General features: G+C 49.3%; 1 protein-coding gene across 1 annotated transcript in view; it reads right to left on the bottom strand.

The window, feature by feature from the left end:
- Nucleotides 1–21,541, bottom strand: part of DNAH9 (dynein axonemal heavy chain 9) — a 155,723-nt gene that overhangs the window by 75,039 nt on the left and 59,143 nt on the right. The window contains exons 39-48 of the mRNA XM_066332140.1: nucleotides 21,268–21,429; nucleotides 20,820–21,016; nucleotides 20,160–20,322; nucleotides 18,858–18,981; nucleotides 17,382–17,524; nucleotides 15,872–16,033; nucleotides 14,809–15,042; nucleotides 9,567–9,827; nucleotides 7,132–7,557; nucleotides 3,357–3,476 (exon numbers count right to left, since the gene is read on the bottom strand). Coding sequence (XP_066188237.1) covers nucleotides 3,357–3,476; nucleotides 7,132–7,557; nucleotides 9,567–9,827; nucleotides 14,809–15,042; nucleotides 15,872–16,033; nucleotides 17,382–17,524; nucleotides 18,858–18,981; nucleotides 20,160–20,322; nucleotides 20,820–21,016; nucleotides 21,268–21,429 — 1,992 coding nt within the window. The remainder of the gene's footprint in view (nucleotides 1–3,356; nucleotides 3,477–7,131; nucleotides 7,558–9,566; nucleotides 9,828–14,808; nucleotides 15,043–15,871; nucleotides 16,034–17,381; nucleotides 17,525–18,857; nucleotides 18,982–20,159; nucleotides 20,323–20,819; nucleotides 21,017–21,267; nucleotides 21,430–21,541) is intronic.

Genomic DNA, 21,541 nt, shown 5'->3' with positions numbered 1-21,541 from the left:
TGACATCATCACCGCAGAGCCGTGCGAACTCCTACGCACCAGCTCATTCCTGTTTCATGGAATCACAGAATCACACACTGCTTTGGGTGGGCTGAGACCCTAAATGTCACCCAGTGCCACCTCCTGCCATGAGCAGGGACATCTCCCACTGTCCCAGACTGCTCCAAGTCCCAGGGTCCAGCCTGGACTTGGACACTTCCAGGGATCCAGGGGCAGCCACAGCTGCTCTGGGCAGTTTATTCTGATGAGCACAAGAACTGACAGACACCTGCAAAAATACCTCTGGTGGCTTTTCTGCCCTGCCAGAATTGCCCCTTTGGATCAGGGAGAACTGTCTCTGAAAAGTTTGACCCCTCCCAGGAGCAGAAGGAGAAGCCTCAGATTTTCTCTGCCCCACCTGCCCTCAGAGTTGTCCCTGAATCTCTCTCAGCTGAGCTGCTGTGCACCAGCATCAGCCACCACCCTCCCCACAGAGCTTCCCCAGTGCCTCTTCCTGGCCTCAGACCATGCTGATGTCCCTTTAGCATGGCTAGAAAGATACCTATGACAGGATTAGGACCACAGCTGCCGTTCCTAGGGCTGCACAATGTGTAAGGGCAAAGCCTGATCCACCACATCCAATCCTCTCTGGCTGCTGCACTGGGCTCCTGGTTTAGAGGTGAACAATCTGCTCTCAACCCATAGGCACAGGTCCATCTCACCTCAATGAACTTGATCCCATTCCTGTGGTTCCCATATCTAGACCCTGCAGTTATTTTATTTACAGCAATGCTGCCTCTTTGTGTGAGGGAATTGCCAGTTTGAGGTTCTCAGTCTTGGAAGTTTGTCTTTTCATGGAAAGTCATACTCCACACACTACTGCCACTTACAATACATTCAAGACGTCCCAGGTGTCTCCCACCTCAGATTGTGGAAGTTATTGGAATTCTTTTTATTTAGCAAGAGGCAAATTAAAAGCTGCTCTTTTGGATTACTCTTCGCTCTTTGATGATGACAGTGAACAACCATTCCTCATCCACCTTCTGCACACCAGTCCTGATTTTCGAGGCTTCTGTCACATCCATCCCCTCTACACCTTTTCCAAAAAAGAAGAGCCCTAATCCATTCCCTCTCCTCTCCTATGGAAGTGGTTACATACTTTGTTGTAGCTTTTCTAGGCTGCTCAAAGCCTGCTTAGACAGGGTGACCATGTGTGGGATGTCAGTACAGATCCAATACAATGATGCTTAACTTCTGTTTCCTGAGGTTTTTTCTACCAATTAGTAATATTCAATTTGTCTTTTTTCCTCCTGTCAAGTGCCACGCTGCTGTTCCTGAGAACTCTCTGCAACAACTCCAAGAGCTCTTCTGTGAGTGATAATAGTGCAATTAGGCCCTATCCATGTAACTGCATGATTACAGTTTGTTTTCCCTGAACACGTTATTAGCATTTGTCATCACTAAATTTCCTCCTCTGCATTAGCACACACCCACTCACAAACACCATTCATCAGCCAGTCTCCCTTTGTGGTGCACAGATCCTGTCCCTTGGATCCTGGAGCATCTTCCTTAGGCCACCTGAAGTTCAGGAGATGCCAGTCAGGCACTGTGAGAGCTGGGCTTGCCTCAATCCCCCAGGTTCATTTGTCAATCCAAAGCATTGCTCTCCGTGCTCAGTTGCATTCTTTATACAACCTCAGACGAGTTTGTTTCAAAGTCTGGGAACTCATTTCCACCCACAGCCACACCAGTGACACACACCTTGAATGTCAAATGAGCTGCACATCAGTGAGGGCTGTCAGGTGCTATTCCTAGATCAAAGCCAGGAGGACACAGGAGATGGTGTGCAGGGCACAGCAGGAAGTTGGGATGCAAGGGGTTCCTTGCCTACTGCAGAAAAGATGAATTGTTGACTGTATAAAGTCATAGAATTGTTGAGACTGAGAGCTGTTCCCACGTCATGGGGTGGGGAAGAGAAGGAACCAGCATGGCCTGGGGTGTGGTGGCATGGAATCACAGAACCATGGAATGGATGGGGTGGAAGGGACCTTAAACCCATCCAGTGCCACCCCCTGCAATGAGCAGGGACACCTTCCACTATCCCAGAGTGCTCCAAGCCCCAGTGTCCAGCCTGGCCTTGGACACTTCCAGGGATCCAGGGGCAGCCACAGATTCCCTGGGCACCCTGTGCCAGGGCCTACCCACCCTCACAGGGAAGGATTTCTTCTGTATATCCAACCTGAAATTCCCCCCTTTCAGTCTGAACCCATTCTCCCTTGTCCTGTCACTACAGTTCCTGATGCAAAATCCCTCTCCAGTTCCTTGTAGGCCCCTCTCTAAATACCTTTGTATTCTGACTTGGAGGAGAGCGAGGCTTTTAGAGAACTTTTCACTGTAATCCTTGTCATTTCAGGACCTCCAAAGCTACGAGCATGTTCACACCTTTGTTTTTATGATACCATTTTTGACTCACATCATTTTGGCCCATCAGCACCTGCTTACACATTTAAGCCCAAAGAGGGAGATGAGAGCTGTGATGGCAGCAGAGCCAGACACTTCAACCAGCAGAGCTGCCCTGATGCATGGGAACAACCGCTGCAGAAGCATTTTCACTGCTGAAACCTCCTACAGTGCAGGAAACATTTCCAAAACATGAGAGGACGGTGTCTTGGGTTGCAATGCAGGATGTAACCAGCACTAAGTATTCTATCACCAGCTGTTAAACCAGCTGGGGCAGGGTTCTTTATCCCTTCCAGGACCCATCCTCCCTCCAGGGGTATCTGCTGTTCATGGGCCATCCAGGCTCACTGCAGGGCTGAGACAATTACATCATCCCACTGGGAGAGGCTCCACCCAGGGGGAGGAGCCCAGCATTCCTATTGGAAAAAACCTGGGATTCAGAACAGCAGCACAGCCTGTTTGCACTGGATTCCCAGAGGGAGACCAGACCCATCTCAGCACCACTGGACCTTCAGAGGAAAGCTCCACCCTTTTACAGGATCATTGCTTCTACAGAACCACATCTATTGCTGCAGGAGGACTTGACTGTGCTGCTCCCAACACCCTGACCAACAGGGTGTCAGGTTGTGTTCTGACTTTGTGAGGGTTTTTTTATTTTGCATTTTTAATTTAACTTTCCTAGTAAAGAACTGTTATTCCTATTCCCATGTCTTTGCCTGAGAGCCCCTTAATTTCAAAATTATAATAATTTGGAGGGAGAGGATTTATATTTTCCATTTCAAGGGAGGCTCCTTCCTTCCTTAGCAGACACATGTCTTTGCAAACCAAGACAGATGGAAGGTGCTGTGTGCACAGGCTCCAGCCCAGCCCTGGTCCCTCCCTCTGGTGCCACCAGAGATGCCCTTGCTGGCACTCACCAGGCGGTTGGCGAGGGCGATGGTGCAGGCTGTGGCTTCAGCTTCCTGCTGACACTTGAGTTTGTCTGATGTGGCCTTCTCAAACCTGGCCATGAGCTTGCCCAGGTTCTCGTTGAGGCGCTGCAGGTGAAAAATAGGAGGAAGTAAGGAACAGCAGGGTTTTAACTGCTGGAAGGATGTGGAGCTGTTGGAGGAATCTAAAAGGCCATGAAGAAACTCCAAGGGCTGGATCCCTCTGCTCTGGAGACTGAGAGAGATGGAGATGTCCAGCCTGGAGAAGAGAAGGCTCCAGAGAGAGCTCAGAGTCCTTTCCAGGGCCTGAAGTGGTTCCAGGAGAGCTGGAGAGGGTCTTCGTACAAGGGATGGAAGGACAGGACACAGGGAAGGGTTCCCCACTGCCAGAGGGTGGGTTAGATGGGATATTGGGAAGGAATTGTTTCCTGTGAGGGTGGGCACGCCCTGGCACAGGGTGCCCAGAGCAGCTGTGGCTGACCCTGGATCCTTGGCAGTGCCCAAGGAGAGGTTGGACAGGGCTTGGAGCAGCCTGGGACAACTGAATGTTCCCTCTCCATGTCAGGAGTGGCCCTGGATGGTCTTTAAGGTCCCTTCCCACCAAAACCATTCTGGGATCCTGTGATCCTGAGGCAAACCCTTGTCCAGAGCTGGCCAAGCTCCAGCCCAACTCATCCACCCAGGGCCAGCACCAGGAGCCAGCTCAGAGCAGGGCTGGGCTGTGCCACTGCTTGGAACTCACACCCTCAGCACAGGCTGAGGCAAAACACAAAAAATGAATTTATTTGGGGCTTCTGGGTGAGCCTTGATGACGAGTGTGATGGCTGAACAATGAGCAGACAGCTGAGGAACCCTAATCTGGTATTTCCTGATGCTACAGCCCCTTGTCTCCAGCCAGTCCCTGAGGCTCTGCTGATTCCCCGAGTCATGCTCAAATCCCCAGGGGGCTCCTGGAGCTCTGCCTGAACCATCTCCAAACCATGCCCTCACACTGTTTCCAGCAAGGAATCCAACAAGTGAATTGGATGGTTCTGCTCTGAGAGCTGCCCCAGAGTGTGCCAGGAGCCCCCAGTGAGGTGGGGCCATGTCCCCTGCAGGTCACAGGGCTGGGAAGGGCAGGGAGAGGCCAAAGCATCTGCAGAAAAAAACCACCAAAACAACAACTGGAGAGCCCTTTGCTTGGACAGAGCTGTTCACCCTCGGATCTAAACCATACCAACAGCTCCCACAAGCACTTGGAGCATTTCACTTCCGATAAGAGAAGTAATAATTGATTTTATCTGCACCCAATGCAGACTGCTTAAGGCTAAACTGCTTGTAAATCACTTTAACACTGAGCTACGCACTAGAAACAAACCTGAAAATGAAAAAGGATTATATGAGAGATCTCTGCAGCTCTGTTGGATAACTGGCATCACAGAAAGCAGCCTCTCCTTGGCCTGCCTTGGGACAAAAACACAAGAAGTTTCTGTCCCTGTGTGCATGTGGATCAATCAGCCTACAAAGGCTCATATAAATCATATCCCACTATAAAAGCACAGTCTGATAATTGAGTTTCTATAGAATATCTGCATCAATATGGTCTGTAAGACAGAGCAGGCCTGAAGGGCCCCACCAGAGACACACAAATACAGCTGTGTGCAGCTGTGGACACGCCCCTCACTCCTACCTCCACCAGCCCCAGGTGCAGAGCACCTAAATCCCAGGCAGACAAAGAAGACTGAAAGTCTTTAATGTTTCGGACACTGGGAATTTTTTCATTTATTAATAAAAAATGAGTATGAGGCAGCTTGGGGCCCAGCTGTGAGCAGGTATGAATCAGCACACAGCAGTGAAGCTATCCAAGATATCCCAGATAAGTAAGGATATACCTCCACATCCATCCCACGCTACCCTGCATCATTCCCCATCTGCAGGGAGGAGAAGGCCCCTAAACCAGGCAGTTTTGTAAGAGCATGCCAGAGGAGTGCCAGTAATCTCCCCAAAGATTGCAATTTTCTTTAACAAAATCCCACTCCTTTGAAAAAAAAAATAAAATAAAAAGCCCAGGCATAAAAAGCTTTGGAAAAGAGCAGCATAAAGGGATGAAAAAAGTTCCCCAGCACAGTATAGCACATCTGAGGTGGGAGAATTAGACACCAAAGCCCTCTTAAATCCATCCCTGCTTCAGGTGCCTCCTTTCATCTGTAGCAGGAAGGGGTGACCGCAGAGTTCAGCATAATTTTCTTGTATTTTCAGTTAAAAAGTGTAGTAAGCATTTTAAGAATGATAAATCCTTGAAAACATCAAAAGAGGGATGTGCTTTCCAACTGAGTGGGTGCTGGTGGAAGGGGTGAGGGGAGCAGAGGGACCTCACTCACTGGGACCCTGTCCAGCCCGGCCACAGAAGGGATCCCACTCCCAAAGAGGGATCCCAAAACACCCTAAAACCAGTCAGGTTCTGGAGCAGCTGCTCCCCACACCCTGTTCTTAGCAGGTACTGTGCTGGGAGGGAGCAGGGAGAAAAGCAGGATAAAGCAGGATGTGTTTTTACATAGAGATAATTTTCTGAAGGAAAATGATAAGGGCCTCACTCTACACTCTGTGGAAATGCACTTTTAATCACGCTGTAATTTCTTCTATTCAGGGATTTTTTTTTTAATTTTTTTTTCTTTAAAGTAGCAAAAACTCAAATAACATCCAAGATGTGCTGCCAGGGAGCTGTGCCGTGACAAATGAGGCTCCTGCAAGAGCAGTTGTCATCCTGCAAAAGCAGGGACTGAGTGTGCAGCCAGCCCAGCTCTGCACTCCCAGCACTGAATCATCCTCCAGCTCCCATCCCCTGCCCTGTGCAGCACACTGGGAACACACTGGTTTGAGATCATGAGTTTGCTGAGCACCCAGGAGAAGAGGTAAATCACACTTTAAAAACTAAATGGCAATAACAAGGATTCATATTTAACATTCCTCTTTGGGTGCAAGCAAGGCTGGAGAAGAACAAAGAAAATTTAGAAAGCAGTAATATTCTGGGACAAAACCACAGAATGCTTTGGGTTGGAAGAGATCTTAAGGACCATCCTATCCCACCCCCTGCCACAGGCAGGGACACATTCCACTGTCCCAGGCTGCTCCAAGCCCCATCCAGCCTGGCCTTGGGCACTGCCAGGGATCCAGGGGCAACCACAGCTGCTCTGGGCACCCTGTGCCAAGACCTCATCTCTCTCACAGCCAGGAATTCCTTCTCTTTAACTAACCTAAATTTCATCTCTTTCAGTGTGAAGCCATTCCCTGTGTCCTGTCCCTCCATCCCTTGTCCCCAGTCTCTCTCCAGCTCTTCTGGAGCCCCTTTAAGCCCTGGAAGGGGCTCTAAGCTCTCCCTGGAGCCTTCTCCTCTCCAGGTGAGCACCCCGAGCTCTCCCAGCCCTGGCTCCAGATGGGCCTCAGTCCCTGAAGTACCTCCATGGCCTCCTCTGGGCTCTCTCCAGCAGCTCCAGGTCCTTTCTCTGCTGCTTTGGGGCAGCTCTGCAAGTGGGGGTCTCACCAGAGCACAGGGGCAGAATCCCCCTCCCCTCCCTGCTGCCTACGCTGGGGGCTCAGCTCAGCCTTGGGCTGGATTTCAGGGTTGCCAGTGCATCAGGAGGCAGAGAAAACCCTGCAAGCCCCAAACCTTTGTATCCCCAGCCCCTGCTCTGGAACACAAGCACTGAGAGCAGCAGCTCTGCCCAAAGGAGAGGATTCCCCGCGGGCAGGGACAAGCAGGACGGGTTCCCCCGAGGGCACTCACAGCAATTTTGGCCTTGACAGTGGCCAGCTTGTCCTGGGCTGCGGCCAGCTCAGCGTTGGCCCTGTCCAGAGCCTGCCTCTTGGGCTGCACCTCGCAGAAGACGTGGTGGAAGCGCACGATGTTCAGCACCCACGAGCACAGCCCGGCCGCCGCCGACGACTTGGTGGCCACAAAGTCGGGGTTGAACTGCGGGTCTCGCAAGTAGGGCTGGAGGGCTTTAAGGCAGTTCTCGTGGATGTTCTCCTTGTTGAACTTGATCAAGGAGTCCAGGAAGCCGTCTACCCTTGCCATGGCCACTTTGGCTGCTTTCCAGCTCCTGTCCTTGGGGATCCTCCCCCCCGGGGCCGTCAGCACCATCACGGCCGCGGTGACGTTGCTGACAGCAGCAGGAGGTGACCCAAAGGACCTCAACTCCGTCAGATTGGTCTGAAAAGGGGGAAAAAACAAGGTTGTTAGATAAAAATGAATGGGCTTTCTTTTCACTCTGCCACTAATAGAGTCAGGCTCCCAGGCTATCAATCTGGTAAATTGGGCTCCTCTCAGCCCCAGCAGTGCTGCCCGCAGATCGCTGCTCGGCATGTTTGCAGCACACCTGCTCCATTCCCTGCTCCTGACATCCCACCTGGGGCCAGCACGGCACGCTGCTCCTCCCCAGGCTCCTTGGGGAGCAGGAGGTTTTGTGCCCACTCAGAAGACTGGGATAAATAAGAATGAAACCCACAGAAGTAACCTCAGGCCCTCTAAAACAACCTTCAGAGTGTCTCTTCATGCTCCCTCCTAGCTCAGCTGAGATGCCAGTGCCAAACCCATCCTGTGATTTCCACATCCTGCAGCCCTCAGGGTTCAGGGAATGCAGCTGCTGAGAAAGCCCAGGCACCATCAGAGGGCCAGCAGCCCTGGAAGAGCCAAAAAGGCATTTTTGGCTCTAACTCCTGATTTCCCAAGTTTTCGAACTTGCTATCGCACCTGCAGATAGCAAGTGCAATATTTGCAGATTTTTATTTTGCAGGTGCTCTTCACTGGGTCTGTCACAACCCACATGCCATTAATCATTGCCCATATAACAATTACCTTAATTATCATCCACATACATGTAATTATCTCATATACATATAGGCTTATCTCCCCGTAACACTTTAAAGAGCTTCTCAGTTTGTCTCAGTCACTCTCACTGCCACTAGCCCCTGGAAAAGGCATTATAGCAGGGGACAGAGGGGCTGCAGCAGGTCCCACCCACACAGCCATGGTCAATTCTTGGCTCACATAAAAAAAAAAAAGGAAAAGGGAAGTTTAAACTGTCAGGAACACAGAGAGAATTAACCCTGGCAAGGTTGAGCAGAGCCAGCTCTCCTGAGAGCTGTGTGGCTGCAGAGGGTTCTGGAGGCACTAGAAGGTTTTATTTAAAGCATCATCATCAGAGTAATCCTCCCGGCATAAACACAGAAATCAAGGTGTGTTCAAAGTGCAGCTAAAGAGGAGGAAACAGCCTGACCATGTCCCAGTGGCCATGGCTGCTCTTCTTTTGCACTGGCAGGGGACACTGCCACAGAAATGTCCATGTATACCCACACCCTCTCTGACTGCATGGATTTATTATTTGATTCTACTCAGCAGCTTTTCTCACTGTGTCCCTTGTTAGTGTTGCAATAACCCTGCAGTCCGAGGAAGATGCCTGAGATAATTGGACAGAAACTGTGCAAACACACATAAACATTGTTGATTATTCATGTCAGTGAGCAGGTTACTGATACTGATACAACTCTCTGATGTCTCCAGTCAGCAGGTAAAGGAGACCATGGCTTCCACTGCTCTGCCACTGCTGCTTTTACAGTTCCCTGGAGAAAATGCCAGCTCTTCCCACATCTTGGCCTAATGAGAGATTGTACAGCTCCAGCACAAACCTGGAGAACAAAATGAAGAGACAAACATTTTCCTTTTGGGCAGTCCTTTCCCTCCCACAAAGAAAATCCAGAGCACAGGTGTCTGCAGCAAAACTACCTCCTGCCCAAAAGCTAATCCAACAGAATCCTCATCCTGGATGGCTCCAAGGTGCTTTCCTGTCCCCAGCAGGGCCAGGATTGAGCCATGGTTTCAGGCCTTGCTGGGATTGGGGTTTTTCCAGCTGTGTGCCATGGGAGGCTGCTGCCCCAGGACACTGCATGAACTGCAGACCAAAGTAAATTGCAGGTCCATCTCTCAGGCACATCACAGAACCACAGAATGAACCAGGCTGGAAAAGACCTTTGAGATCATCAAGTCCAACCTGTGACCAAACACCACCTTGTCAACTAAACCACGGCACTGATTGCCACATCCCATCTTTTGTTTTTACACACTGAAGCACCAGCAGGGAGGAAGCTGGAGGAGGGACAATACAATGCCATGGACTTGGGTCATCAGATGACACAGTGGAGGCAAACACTGGGAATCCTCACCTTGTTCAGGGTGTTGAGAGCAGCCTGGGCAGCTGCCAGGGCAGGCTCAGCCTTGGCCAGGTCCTCCTCACAGTCCTTCTGCTTCTGCTCGACCTCCTGGGTGATGAGAGCCACCTTCTCCTCCTCCTCGTCAGCCACCGCCTTCTTCCTGCTCACCTTCTCCGTCTCCACACCCACCACCTGGATCAGCTTGTCAGCATCCTCGTTCTTCTGCTTCAGCTCCACCTCCTGGGCTGCCAGCTTGGCCTTCAGCTCATCCACCTGCAGGGCAGAGGGTTTTGGGAGCTGGGCTGAAGATTGCAGCTGGGATCTGCAGACAGGGCAGAGCTCCGAGGGCCAAGGAGCTTTAAATGTGATGTCAGATGAGCCTGAGAAGGGACATCCCCTTGAGCTGGCGGCCAGGAGGCCACTAGCACGGCTGTGGTGGCAACTTCTCACACCCTGCTCACACCCAGGAGCCTCAGCAGCATTTGCGGGGGGGAAGTTCACACAGGCTCTCACTTGCAAACAGAAAACCTCCTGCTAAAATCCCCGTTTCAGTGAATTTATTTAGACTCTGGGCACACCACAGAGGCTTTCACTGCCTCATAAAGGTTCACTTAGATCTCCTGGGGTACATCTTTATCCACACAAAAATACAGGAAGGGAAGCCAGACATCGGTTTTGGCAATACCCATTTTGATACCAGAAGGGAGAGCACAGTTTACAATCCATAAACTGAAGCTGTTGACATTTGGCATCGGCCTCACGTGGAGAGCAGTTTTTCAGGGCTCTCCACACGCCCTCCATCCATCAGCATCCCCTGCTGCCTGCCTCTGTGGGACTGCTCCCACCAGCACAAAGGCAGGGCTGTAAACCCGGGCTCACACCAGCACATAATCCCCTCGTGTGACAAACCCAGCAGCACCTCCTTGTTCAGCTCCAAGTCTCTGGGGACTGCAGGAAATTGAAGTGGCTGATGGCTGATATGGCTGTGACCTTCTGCCCAGAAATCAGCCTTTGTGTGCTGGATACACGCACACAGCTCCAGGGCTTTACACGGCCAGGACAAAACAAGCAAGGGATTAAAATCCACGGGCACTCAACAGCAGCACAAAGAGCAGGTGTAAGCTCAGCCTCGGGGAGCAGACAATGCCCTGCCAAGCACAAGCAGCAATGGAAGGGGAAATGGCTTTGTCAGGATTTTTTAAAAAAGCAAAAATGCTGGAGATGGACTGTTTGTAAGGTTCTGCAGTGACAGGACAAAGGGAAATTACTTGAAACTGAAAGAGGGCAGGGATATCAGGAATAAATCCTACCCTCTGAGGGTGGTGTGGCCCTGGCACAGGGTGCCCAGAGCAGCTGTGGCTGCCCCTGGATCCCTGGCAGTGCCCAAGGCCAGGTTGGACAGGGCTTGGAGCAGCCTGGGACAGTGGAAGGTGTCCCTGCACATGGCAAGGGGTGGAAAAGGATGATCTTTAAGATGCCTCCTAACCCAAAGAATTCTGTGATTCTATGAGAAACCTCTGAGCAGCTTCCTGAGCGCAGAACAATCTGATAAGCAATTAGTAATGTGAGGTGGAAAGGGAAAGAGCAAAGCAAATGAGAAATTCAAGGGTAATGTGCTGTGACTTCATCAGGGAAAGGAAGGGAGAAGCCCTTGCCTACCACCAGAACAGCATGAGAAAAATTATTAAAGAGAAGAAAACCTGGAGGGCAGGCTCCCAGAAGACTCATTTTATCTGATTGTCCCTGCCTTGTTTCAAGAACACAAAATACATCAAAAGGTCAGCGATTAATTGATAGCGCCAGCCAGGCTCGAATCTGGAATCCAGTGATGCAATATTAACCACAGCCATGCTCAGAATTACTCAGCAATGGGCGCTGACCTCTCGGTGGCACACAGCACTCTGAAAAACAAATGACTCATCCCACACATCTTCCCAATCCATTTTCTCCTAATAGGAAGGAGGCTTCAGCTTCCCTGAGTGCTGAGGATGCTGCTGTCCTCAGGGAGAGATGGTTGTAGAACATTGCTGGAAGAAGAAAGTTGGGCAACAGCATCAAGGTGTCCAAATCTCCAAAGGAAATAAAGAAAGAAAGAAAAAAAAAAAGGGGGGGTAGAGGTAGAGGGGACCACAGTAAAAGGAGGCAGAGAAGTTATTTTGAAACAGGAACTTTGCAGCTCCTGATACAACAGCTGAGGCCACTCTGAGCCTACAGAAATACACAAACCTCATCATGACCTTGTCGTGGACCCTGGAGGACGCCAGTGATGAGCACCTGTCCCCAGAGCTAAGTCAGAGCCAGGTGATACCCAGGGACCAAAATCCTCCACCTTCACTTTGAAAGTCCCCCCACAGCACACCACTCCCAAGCACAACCTGCAGATCACACCTGAGTGAGAGGGAGGACTCTGCACTTCCTCAGCCTCAAGGCCAAGTCATTTCCATTCATCCATTTCCACAGGTGAATGTAAAGTTCAGCCCTGTAAACTCCTGTTCAAGATTGAACATGCTGGTATGATTTCCAATACTGATAAATATCCACACTCTGCTTTCAAATCAACAGTAGTTTTGACTGTTGCGCACATCTGGTAATTCAGGTGTTTAATTTTAGGCCCCCAGTGCTAATTTTAGACTTGAATTTGACATATTTGTCCTCACTGCTCTGCATGTTAATTACCTGCACAAGGAGGCACTTCTCAGCCCAGCCTCATTGCAACCAGACACCAACATTTTGCTCTTCCATCCTTATTGTGATTTGATTTTCCCATCCTTCCCATTGCCTCCAAGTCCTCCACCACTGCTGAGCCACTCCTCAGAGAGCTCTGCCCACACAGCACCCACTGAAGAGAAACCTGAAGGATACAGAAGGCTTCCCACACGTAACAGCAGACCCAGGGACTCGTTCTCAAAAGATTCTTTTCATATTAGCTGCTCCCAAAAAAATTAAACCTAATCCATCTTATCCACCACTAGGGAATCCTGAAAAAACAGCAGCATGCCACAGATCCATCAGAAGTATTTCCTGCATGGGTGAGGTTGTTGGAGAATATACCAAATCCAAAATTTTAAATTTTATGACATCAGTCAGGTTTGTTCACCTTTGTCCCTGGGGAAGGGAATTTAAGTTTCTTGCCAGGGCATTGTTCCACCAGACAAGGCCTGGTGAATTTAACATCTCAACAGACTGGGAATAGCACAGAAGATACACAAAAGATATGACCACCAAGGACCATCAGCTCCAAACATCACCCCTGGCATGGTGAGGGACATCTGGTCTGGGAAAAGAGAGAAGAATTAGAACCTAATTAACATCGAAGTGGAAGAGATCTGTAACCAACAGGAAACCAAATAATGGGAACTCCCTAACTTGGAACTAATGAACACTGAACCAATGAATCTCTATGAGTTTTGACTATATATAAAGTTTGTGAAAAAATCTGGTAAAATTCACATAAATCACGGAATGATTTTCTCTGCACACTCAGGCTGTGTGTGGATGAAATGATTTCTGTTGCATATCCTGACCAGAATATAATAATGCCTTGTTTCTCTAACACTAAAAACATTGTTGGAGAGGGTTTTTTTTTTGTTGTTGTTGTTGTTTTTTCCCACAGTTTTGGTGACGAGGTGTGAGGTGAGGTGAGGTGAGGTGAGGTGAGGTGGGGTGAGGTGGGGTGTGAGGGCACAGCCTCATGGCTCTGGTGAGTGTCACCAGTACTCGCTGCTGTGGGGAAACATGAGACAGGAAAAGCTTACGGATATGATTTTCTGGCAAGAGATACTAAAAATATAAAACCTGTGAGTGAAATAGAAATGAAAGCCAGCTTTGAGATGTAGGCATGGCAGGCAGGAGGACAGCGATTAGCTGGTGATGGGTTGGGTGATAGCAAACAAAAGGACTTGAGGGAGTAGCCCCCAAAGGTATCAGGGAAAAGACAGATAAGAAAAGTAGTCTTTAGACTTTAGAATACAGAATGATATGGCGATAGAGCAGTTCTTTTAGGCTGTATGCAAAGTCTGTAAGTTTTGTATCTCGGGCCGGTTGGTCACTGTAAATCAGAATATTCAACACAAAAGGAGATATAATGTATTGTAACGTGGACCTCGCTCTCTTACCCTGCTCTCACCTCTTACATCTCTCTCTCTGTCTCTCTCCTTGGGGCTTCCCTTCAGCCAAGGCTGATGGCTGAAGGCAGGCCCTTCTTACCCACGACCCTTGCAATAAAACCATGTCCTCTATAAGTGTCTCGGTTTGCAGAGTTCCCTCTCCCTGCCGCCCACGGATCTTCCTACACTCTGCTATCCCTTCCCTACAAAGGAGATGCTAAAACCTGCACAAGGGACGTGGCAGTGCCCACCCCTGCTGTGTCCTGCTCCCTGAGCAGAGGCTGTTTGAAGGAAGATGGAGATATCAGAGCTGAGAGGCACCAGACCAGCCCATCCATCACCTCCAGGCAGGCGTGTGTCCCCTCGGGCGTGACAGATGTGATTGATGCTCCCAGTGTGTGGAAGGGGATGGACCTGCCAGTCCTTCCTTCTCATCAACCCCCTGCATTCCTCTGGAGCAGCTGCAGGAGAGCCTCATTTGCCACTGGGGAAGCTTTGGAAGCAAACATTTGTTAGAGGTAATAGAATATGAAATGGAGAACAAAATGGGAGCAGAGATGCAGGTGTCACTGCTGAGAGGTTTGGGAAACACCCAGCACGATTCTAGCCACTGCCAGAGGAGAGTGCCTGTGTGGGTCTTTAGCCTGTGTGGGTCTTTAGCAGGGGGACTTTGAGATGACTGATGTGCATTTCAGACATATGTTAGCTTTCCTTAAAGATGGATAGCATAATGGAAGGAAAAAACGAACATCAGCCTCATTTTAACAGCATGCACTATTTAGTTTCAAAGAGTCTTGCTGAAGTTAGTGTAGGTTTCCTGAATGCAATTCCAAAAATCACGGACTGTCCTGTATTTTCTAAGCTGTTTTGTCACTGCAGCTGAAATGTAACCATTAAAAGAAGGTGGCAGAGTCAGCTGGATCCCAATCTCATTTTATTTACCGAAATTTTTCTGTTACCTCCCAAACAGCAGAAACTGGACACATACCTCTCCATTCTCCTCTCCAGTGCAGAGCATCACTTCTGCTCCTCCAGAAACTCATCTCAAGCCAGACTAAGCCAGGATCGAGCATAAATTTCTTCCCTGTAAAACTCTCCCTCAAACCAGGCATGGACAACAAGGAAAACCAACCCCAAGGAGTCCTTACCTGTGCAGAAGTGCTCTTGAGCTTCTCCAGGCCATTCTCCAGCCGCTCCATTTTGGCCTTTAAATCCTTGTCCTTTTTCAGCAGCAGGCTCTGGTAGAGTTTGATTTGCTCCAGGAAGGACTTGGGGGTGGTGTAGTTGTAGCGGCGCTCGTTGCTCAGGTACAGCCGGGACATCTCATTGACACTGATGTGGACGTGGGCCATGAATTTGCTTATTGAATCCTTGACTGAATCCTGAAAGGAAGATGGGAAGGAGAAACTGTTTTAAATAGAAAGCTATATATAACACGGGATCTGTGATGAATATAAAGGAATGTGGTGACTTTTCATTCTGCTGCAGCACAATCCAGGGTGTGACACCTAAGCTGATCCCTTTTCACTGTTATCTCTAAAACAACTTTGTTGCTCATGTACTTTATTCCTCTTTTTATATCTTTGTATCTCACACATTATCTAATTCCAAGCAATTTCTCTACAAAATAATAGCTCTTTTAAGTATAAATTTGGGCTTTTCTGCTGTACAAATGGGAAAAGTGCACACTCCTAAAAAGAAACATTGTAGGCTCTATTCTTCCTAAACCCTGCCTGGAAAAACGAAATAAACAGAAACTAATCTCTATTCTAGTAGCAGATTGTCATCACTGAGAACTTGACCTATTTCTGCCCTTGAGAACTCCAGAGGCTCAGACAGAAGTGGGGAGAGCAGCAGGTTATTTTCTGTGCAGGTTTGGGACTGCCCTTGTGCTAGCAGAGCCGTCCTTTCCCTGGCAGTGCCATCAGCTCCCAGTGACACCTCACCAGCTCCCAGCACACAGGGACATGGTGCCTGTGGCTCTACTGCCAAGATCCATGGCCCTCAAAAAAACCATGGAATGTGCCTCAGTGATGGTTTGGTAGAGTTTAATGCACTTCAGTGCTATCAGTGATGCCCCCTGGACAGCCACCAGCTGCCCTGGATGTGCTGCAGGGCAACCCAGCCCTCCCTGCAATGGTGTGAGAGACACGGGGCCACTCCTGGCCATATCCCCAGGGTGCCCCAGCAGGAGCTGTGCTGGCTGCTCACCTGCAGGGTGTCCATGTCCCTCAGGAAGCAGAGGCTGACAGACTCCAGGGCCTCCCGGGGCCATGGCTGGAAGCAGTCGATGGTGGTGCAGCTGACCAGGGCCGGGAAGCGGCGGCTGCGGAGCCGCAGCCTGGGGCCCACGGGGGACAGGCACAGTGCGACCTGTGGAGCACGGGAGGGCACTGAAGAGCAGGGCAGGGGCAGGGAGACCAGGATCTGCCCCTGCAGCCGCTTCCCAGGGAGGATCCCACCTCACCTGATGCCTGGAGAAGCTCCCTAGAACAGAGGCTAGACAGTGTTAAAGGAATAAAGCAGATGTCTTGGAACGCAATGCAGGATGTTATCAAAAGTATGTATTCTATGACCAGCTGTAAAAACCAGATGGGGCCGTGTTCTTCATCTCTTCCAGGACCTATCCCTCATAACTCTGGGGTGATATCTTCTGTTAAACCAGCTGGGGCAGTGTTCTTTATCCCTTCCAGGACCCATCCTCCTCCAGGGGTATCTGCTGTTCATGGGCCATCCAGGCTCACTGCAGGGCTGAGACAATTCCATCATCCCACTGGGAGAGGCTCCACCCAGGGGGAGGAGCCCAGCATTCCTACTGGATAAAACCTGAGATTCAGAACAACAGCACAGCCTGTTTGCTCTGGATGCCCAGAGGGGGGACCAAACCCATCTCACTGTCCCTGGACCTTCAGAGGGAAACTGCACCCTTCTACAGGATCATTGCTCCAACAGAACCACATCTGTCACTGCAGAAGGACTTAACTGGAGACTGCTTCCAACACCCTGACCAACAAGCAGTCAGGTTATGTCCTGATTGTCAGTGTTTTCTTTTTGTTTGCTTTTTTTTTGTATTGTTACATATTTTATTTTAAATTTTCCTAGTAAAGAACTGTTGTTCCTATTCCCATATCTTTGCCTGAAAGTCCCTTAATTTCAGAATTAAAATAATTCAGAGGGAAGGAGTTTACATTCTCCATTCCAAGGGAGGTTCCAGCCTTCCTTAGCAGACACCTGTCTTTCCAAACCAAGACAGTGGGTATTTATTAAAAAGCCTTCAAAGGAGACACCTTGGGCAGTGCAACAGCCTGGTCGAGGCTACACCCAAGATGGACACTGGGTCAAGAGTTTTCACACTTTTATAAGTTTTGGTCCATTTGCATTTGGGATTAATTGTCCAATTACAGCTTCAGGTTATGAAGTCCCACCCTCCCAGTTTTGCTCTCCTCAATTCTAAAACTACACTTTGTTTGTGAAAATATGTCTTGTGTTTTGGCTTTGGTTCCTAGAAAAAAAACCAAGATAGGACAGAGGCCTTGTACCCTCTGGGGCTTGGAGCTCTGGAATTTTGTCTTTCTGGCTAGGGAAAGGGTAGGGAGAAGTACTGGAACTAGCTACAGACACAATAATAAGCTCTAAAGATGTTTGTAAATAACACAGAGAATATATAAAAGGAAAAAGGCAAAAAAATCATTCAGCACCAATCCCTCCTGTTCCATCTCACCTTCAGCTGCCGTCGAACTCGCTCAATGAAAAACCTCCAGCAATTCTCCCTGGAATCCACCAGCCCCCGGCCTCTGACTTCATTCCTCACACTGCTGATGATGTTCTCCACTTCATCATCAGGGAAGAGATCTGGGATTTCCCCTAGGAGAAGACGGCACATTTGGGTTTACAGGTCTGGATGTTGTGGCGGTCTTAGAGCAAAGGGAAGCTGCTGCCTCCCTCTGCAAGGGCTCAGGGATGTCCTCTCCTCAGGTAAAACCCCTGCACCAGGTGACCCTGGGCCCCAAAAGTAGCAAAGGGGCACAGAAGGTCATTCTGCTGAAAAATAAACACCTGTGAGAGCAAGCTTCCTTATAAAATGCAAGGGAACACAGAATAGAGTCAAGGTACAGAAGATGCCTTTTTTTTTTTTTTAGCTCTGCAGTCTAATTAGATTACAAAAGAAATATTCAAATCCCTAATATGCCATATATATTACAAAATCATTGTAGTTTTGCAAATGCATTAATTACATGTAAAATTTTTGCAACTGTTCAGGGCCATTTCCAGCAGCGGCCAAATAACTCCCAGACCATCCAAACATTTTAGAAGTTAAAAATATTGTAAAAACTTTTAAAAGTTAATAATTAAGCAGCTGTTTGCCAAAAATGCACCCAACCAAATATTTTTTTTTAGTGCTTCCTTAATTTATCACATATTCACTTCCTTTCTAGCTTCTGATTTGATTAAAATCATCATTATTGAGCCAGACACTTTCAATACAAGCACTAATCACTCAGAGAAATACACTAATCAGAAATCTGCTCATTCATCAAAAAGATTAAAAGGTATATTTTGTTCTAGATGATGACAACAAGTGAAACGAGTGAGGAAGACACTTTCCACTATCCCAAGTTGCTCCAAGTCCCATCCAGTCTGGCCTGGGATATTTCCCAGGGATCGAGGGGCAGCCACAGCTGCTCTGGGCACCCTGTGCCAGGGCCTGCCCACCTCACAGGGAATGATTGTCTCTTGCCCTGTGCCTCCATCCCTTGTTCCTCTCCAACTCTCTTGAAGCCCCTTTAGGCATTGGAAGATCTCTAAGGTCTCCCCAAAGCTTCTGTTCTCCAGGCTGAAGAATCTCAGTTCTCTCCTGAGGTTCCCCTTCAGTCATCCTGAGGTTCACCTTCAGTCCATCTTGGGTGTAGCCTCAGCCAGGGTCTTGAACTGCCCAAGGTGTATCCGCTGAAGGCCTTTTATTATGAAATACCTACTTTATTCCTTTAACTCTGTCTAGCCTCCATTCCAGGGAGCCTCTTTAGGCATCACCTCCCCAGTGAGGCCTCGGCACGGCTTTTACTCCAGAGCTCAACCCGTGCAACTTCCAGCTCATTTCATCATTGCCCCTTTGTCTATTCCAGAACTCCAGGTGCTACCGGTAGCGAAGCTCCACTGCAGAAGGGGGAGAGGGGAAATCAGAGCACGGGGGCTGTACCTGATGCCAAGAAGTCGTTCACCAACACCAGGAACTGCTCGTCCGCCAGCTGTGCATCACTCAGCAGGAACACGGAGCCCACGCTCTTCAGCCCAGCCTTCAGGTACAGGTTTGCCAGGTCTGCCTGCAGGTGGGAATGTGAGAAATGGGTTTGTAGAGGATTCCCAAAGCCTGGCTGAAAGCTCACACAGTCTTGTTTATCTGTGTGCAAACTCTGGGATAAGGTGTGCTGACTTTGAAAGGCCATGGGAGAGAGAAGACATTGTTGAGAGAGAAATTGAACTGGAAACAAGTTTCAAATTATAGCCTTGCAAACATATTTTGGAGAATTAGAACTGTGAAAGATGCATTTCAGTGAACAAATACTCCCCAATATCCAGCCTGAGCCCCCCCTGTCCCAGCCTGAGGCTGTTGCCTACCCTCCTGTCAGGGAGTTGTACAGAGACACAAAGTCCCCCCTGAGCCTCCTTTTCTCCAGGCTCAGCCCCTTTCCCACTTCCCTCAGCCTCTCCTGAGGCTCCAGCCCCTTCCCCAGCTCTGTTCCTTTCCCTGAACACGCTCTGGCCCCTCAGTGTTCTTCCTGTCCTGAGTGTCCCAGAGTTATCCCCAGCACTGGAGGTGTCTCAGCAGTGCCAGCACAGGGGACAGGCACTGCCCTGACCCTGCTGCCATGCCAGAACTGGGACAGCCCATGTGGCCTTGTCCTCTTGGCCATCAAGGTCATCCACCTTGATTCTGCTTCTTGACATGAAACAAGCCTTCAGGGCAAGCTCTACTCTATTTCTTTCCCCTCCACCTCAGCTTTTCAAGACCCCCACTGTCAGATTATGCGCTTTTCCTGACCCAGAGATAGGACAACTGAGAAGCTAGTTTTAGAGACTTTTATTCCATTTTCAGTCTCATGAGAAGGGTGAGACAATACAGATGTTACAACTCACACCATCACAATCAGAAGCCAAACTATTTCCTAATTACAATCCATTATAAGTGTTTTTTTGGCCTATCAGCTTTTGTCACACAATGCTGTTAATGCCTTAAGGCCAATCATCTAAAATTAAATTTCATGGGTCCTACTACAATGCATCTCTCATAGTTCTATTTCTCCAAAGTATCTAGTCTTATTTGCAAGGTCATCCTCTTTAACTTGTTTCCAGTTCCATTTCTCTCTCAGTAATGTCTGTCCTATCCCATGGCATTTGTAAGTCACCATTTTTTATCTCAAAGTTTGTACGCAGATCCGTTCTATGTGAGGCTTCTGTCTGGCTTTGAGAATCCTCTACAAACCCATTTCTCACGCCTCACCTTGAGGTCAGGGACGCCATAGCCTTTCCTCAGGGTGATCTGGAAGACCTCGAGGGAGCTGAGGAAAGCTGCCAGGCGGGTCAGGCTCTGCTTCCCACTGCCTCCCACGCCGACCAGGAGCGCGTTCCCCCGCGGCGCCTCCAGGATGCGGCTGATGCGGCAGCTGAATCCGAGCATACAAAACCTCTCATTAATAAGAGTGTTTTCCTATTTCTCTGCCCGCTGCTTTTCAATACATATTTTATTCACCAAGAAACTGTGTTCTGAGCGGGGATGAGGAATGTCAGTCTCAGAGGTGCAGCAGCAATCAATGCCAGCACAGGGGACAGGCACTGTCCTGGCCCTGCTGCCACCCCAGAGCTGGGACAGCCCAGGTGGGCTTGGCTTCTTGCCCATCTGGTCACACCTGGGCTCATGTCCAGTCACTGCCACCAACACTCCCAGGGCCTTTTCCCAAGCAGCTTTCCATCCCCTCTGCTCCAGCCTGGAGCATTCCATGGGGTCATTGTGCCCCAAGAACAGGGCCTGGCACTTGGCCCTGTAGAACTACAAATCATCTGCCTCAGCCCGTGGATCCATATTCCTGTATCCTCCAGGAGACTCCACAAAACCATCTGCACAGACAAACTATGGGGGAATAAAGGCGGAAAAGCCCCTTACACGTGGCACATGGCATCCTCAAACAGTACCAGGTTCATGGCAGCGTTGACTTCGTTGTAGCTGTCCAAGGCTTCCTTGAGGATCTGGTTCAGCTCCTCCCAGCTTGGAACTGGCCTATAGCCAGGTTCCCCGAGGCCTTTGGCAAAATGGCAATAAATATTCATGTGTTTAGCCTGCTCTAAAGTGTCCTCGATGTTCTGTAAAAGAGAAGAAAATAGTATAGAATAAATACAGGAAAACCCACTGCAGCTCTGAGCCACCTTCAAGGGAACTACAGCGTTCCAGTCTTTTTATGTCCACACAGCTGCACCTGCATGTTGGAAAAGGGGAAAGAAGCACAGGAGTGAAAGAGTGGGAAAGGAAAATCCCCAGTACTGGTTTCCCTTCCAATAAACTCATTCTGTTCTGTTGCCATCAGGATTAGACCTCATCAGACCTCAACACTTACATCATAGCATTTCTTCACCATCTCCCGTTGGATTTTATCAAAAGTATCACAATCCGTCTCTTCAGCCATCCTGTCCCGGTACACCCGGGTTGACTCGTGCAGGTAGAGCTTCACCAGGTCTTGGGGCTGCTTCAGACATTCAGGGGTGGAGAACAGAAGGCCCTGTGGGGAGCAAAGACAGACAGGAAAGCCAGGCTTGACCCTGAGGGACTCCAACCCCAGCAGCCACCCTGCTGAGTCCCTCTTACAGCAAACTGAACCTGAGCAACCCCAC

This window comes from Sylvia atricapilla, chromosome 18, assembly GCF_009819655.1.
Source record: "Sylvia atricapilla isolate bSylAtr1 chromosome 18, bSylAtr1.pri, whole genome shotgun sequence".
In the NCBI taxonomy this organism is placed as follows: domain Eukaryota; kingdom Metazoa; phylum Chordata; class Aves; order Passeriformes; family Sylviidae; genus Sylvia; species Sylvia atricapilla.
This window is presented reverse-complemented; position numbering and strand designations above follow the sequence as displayed.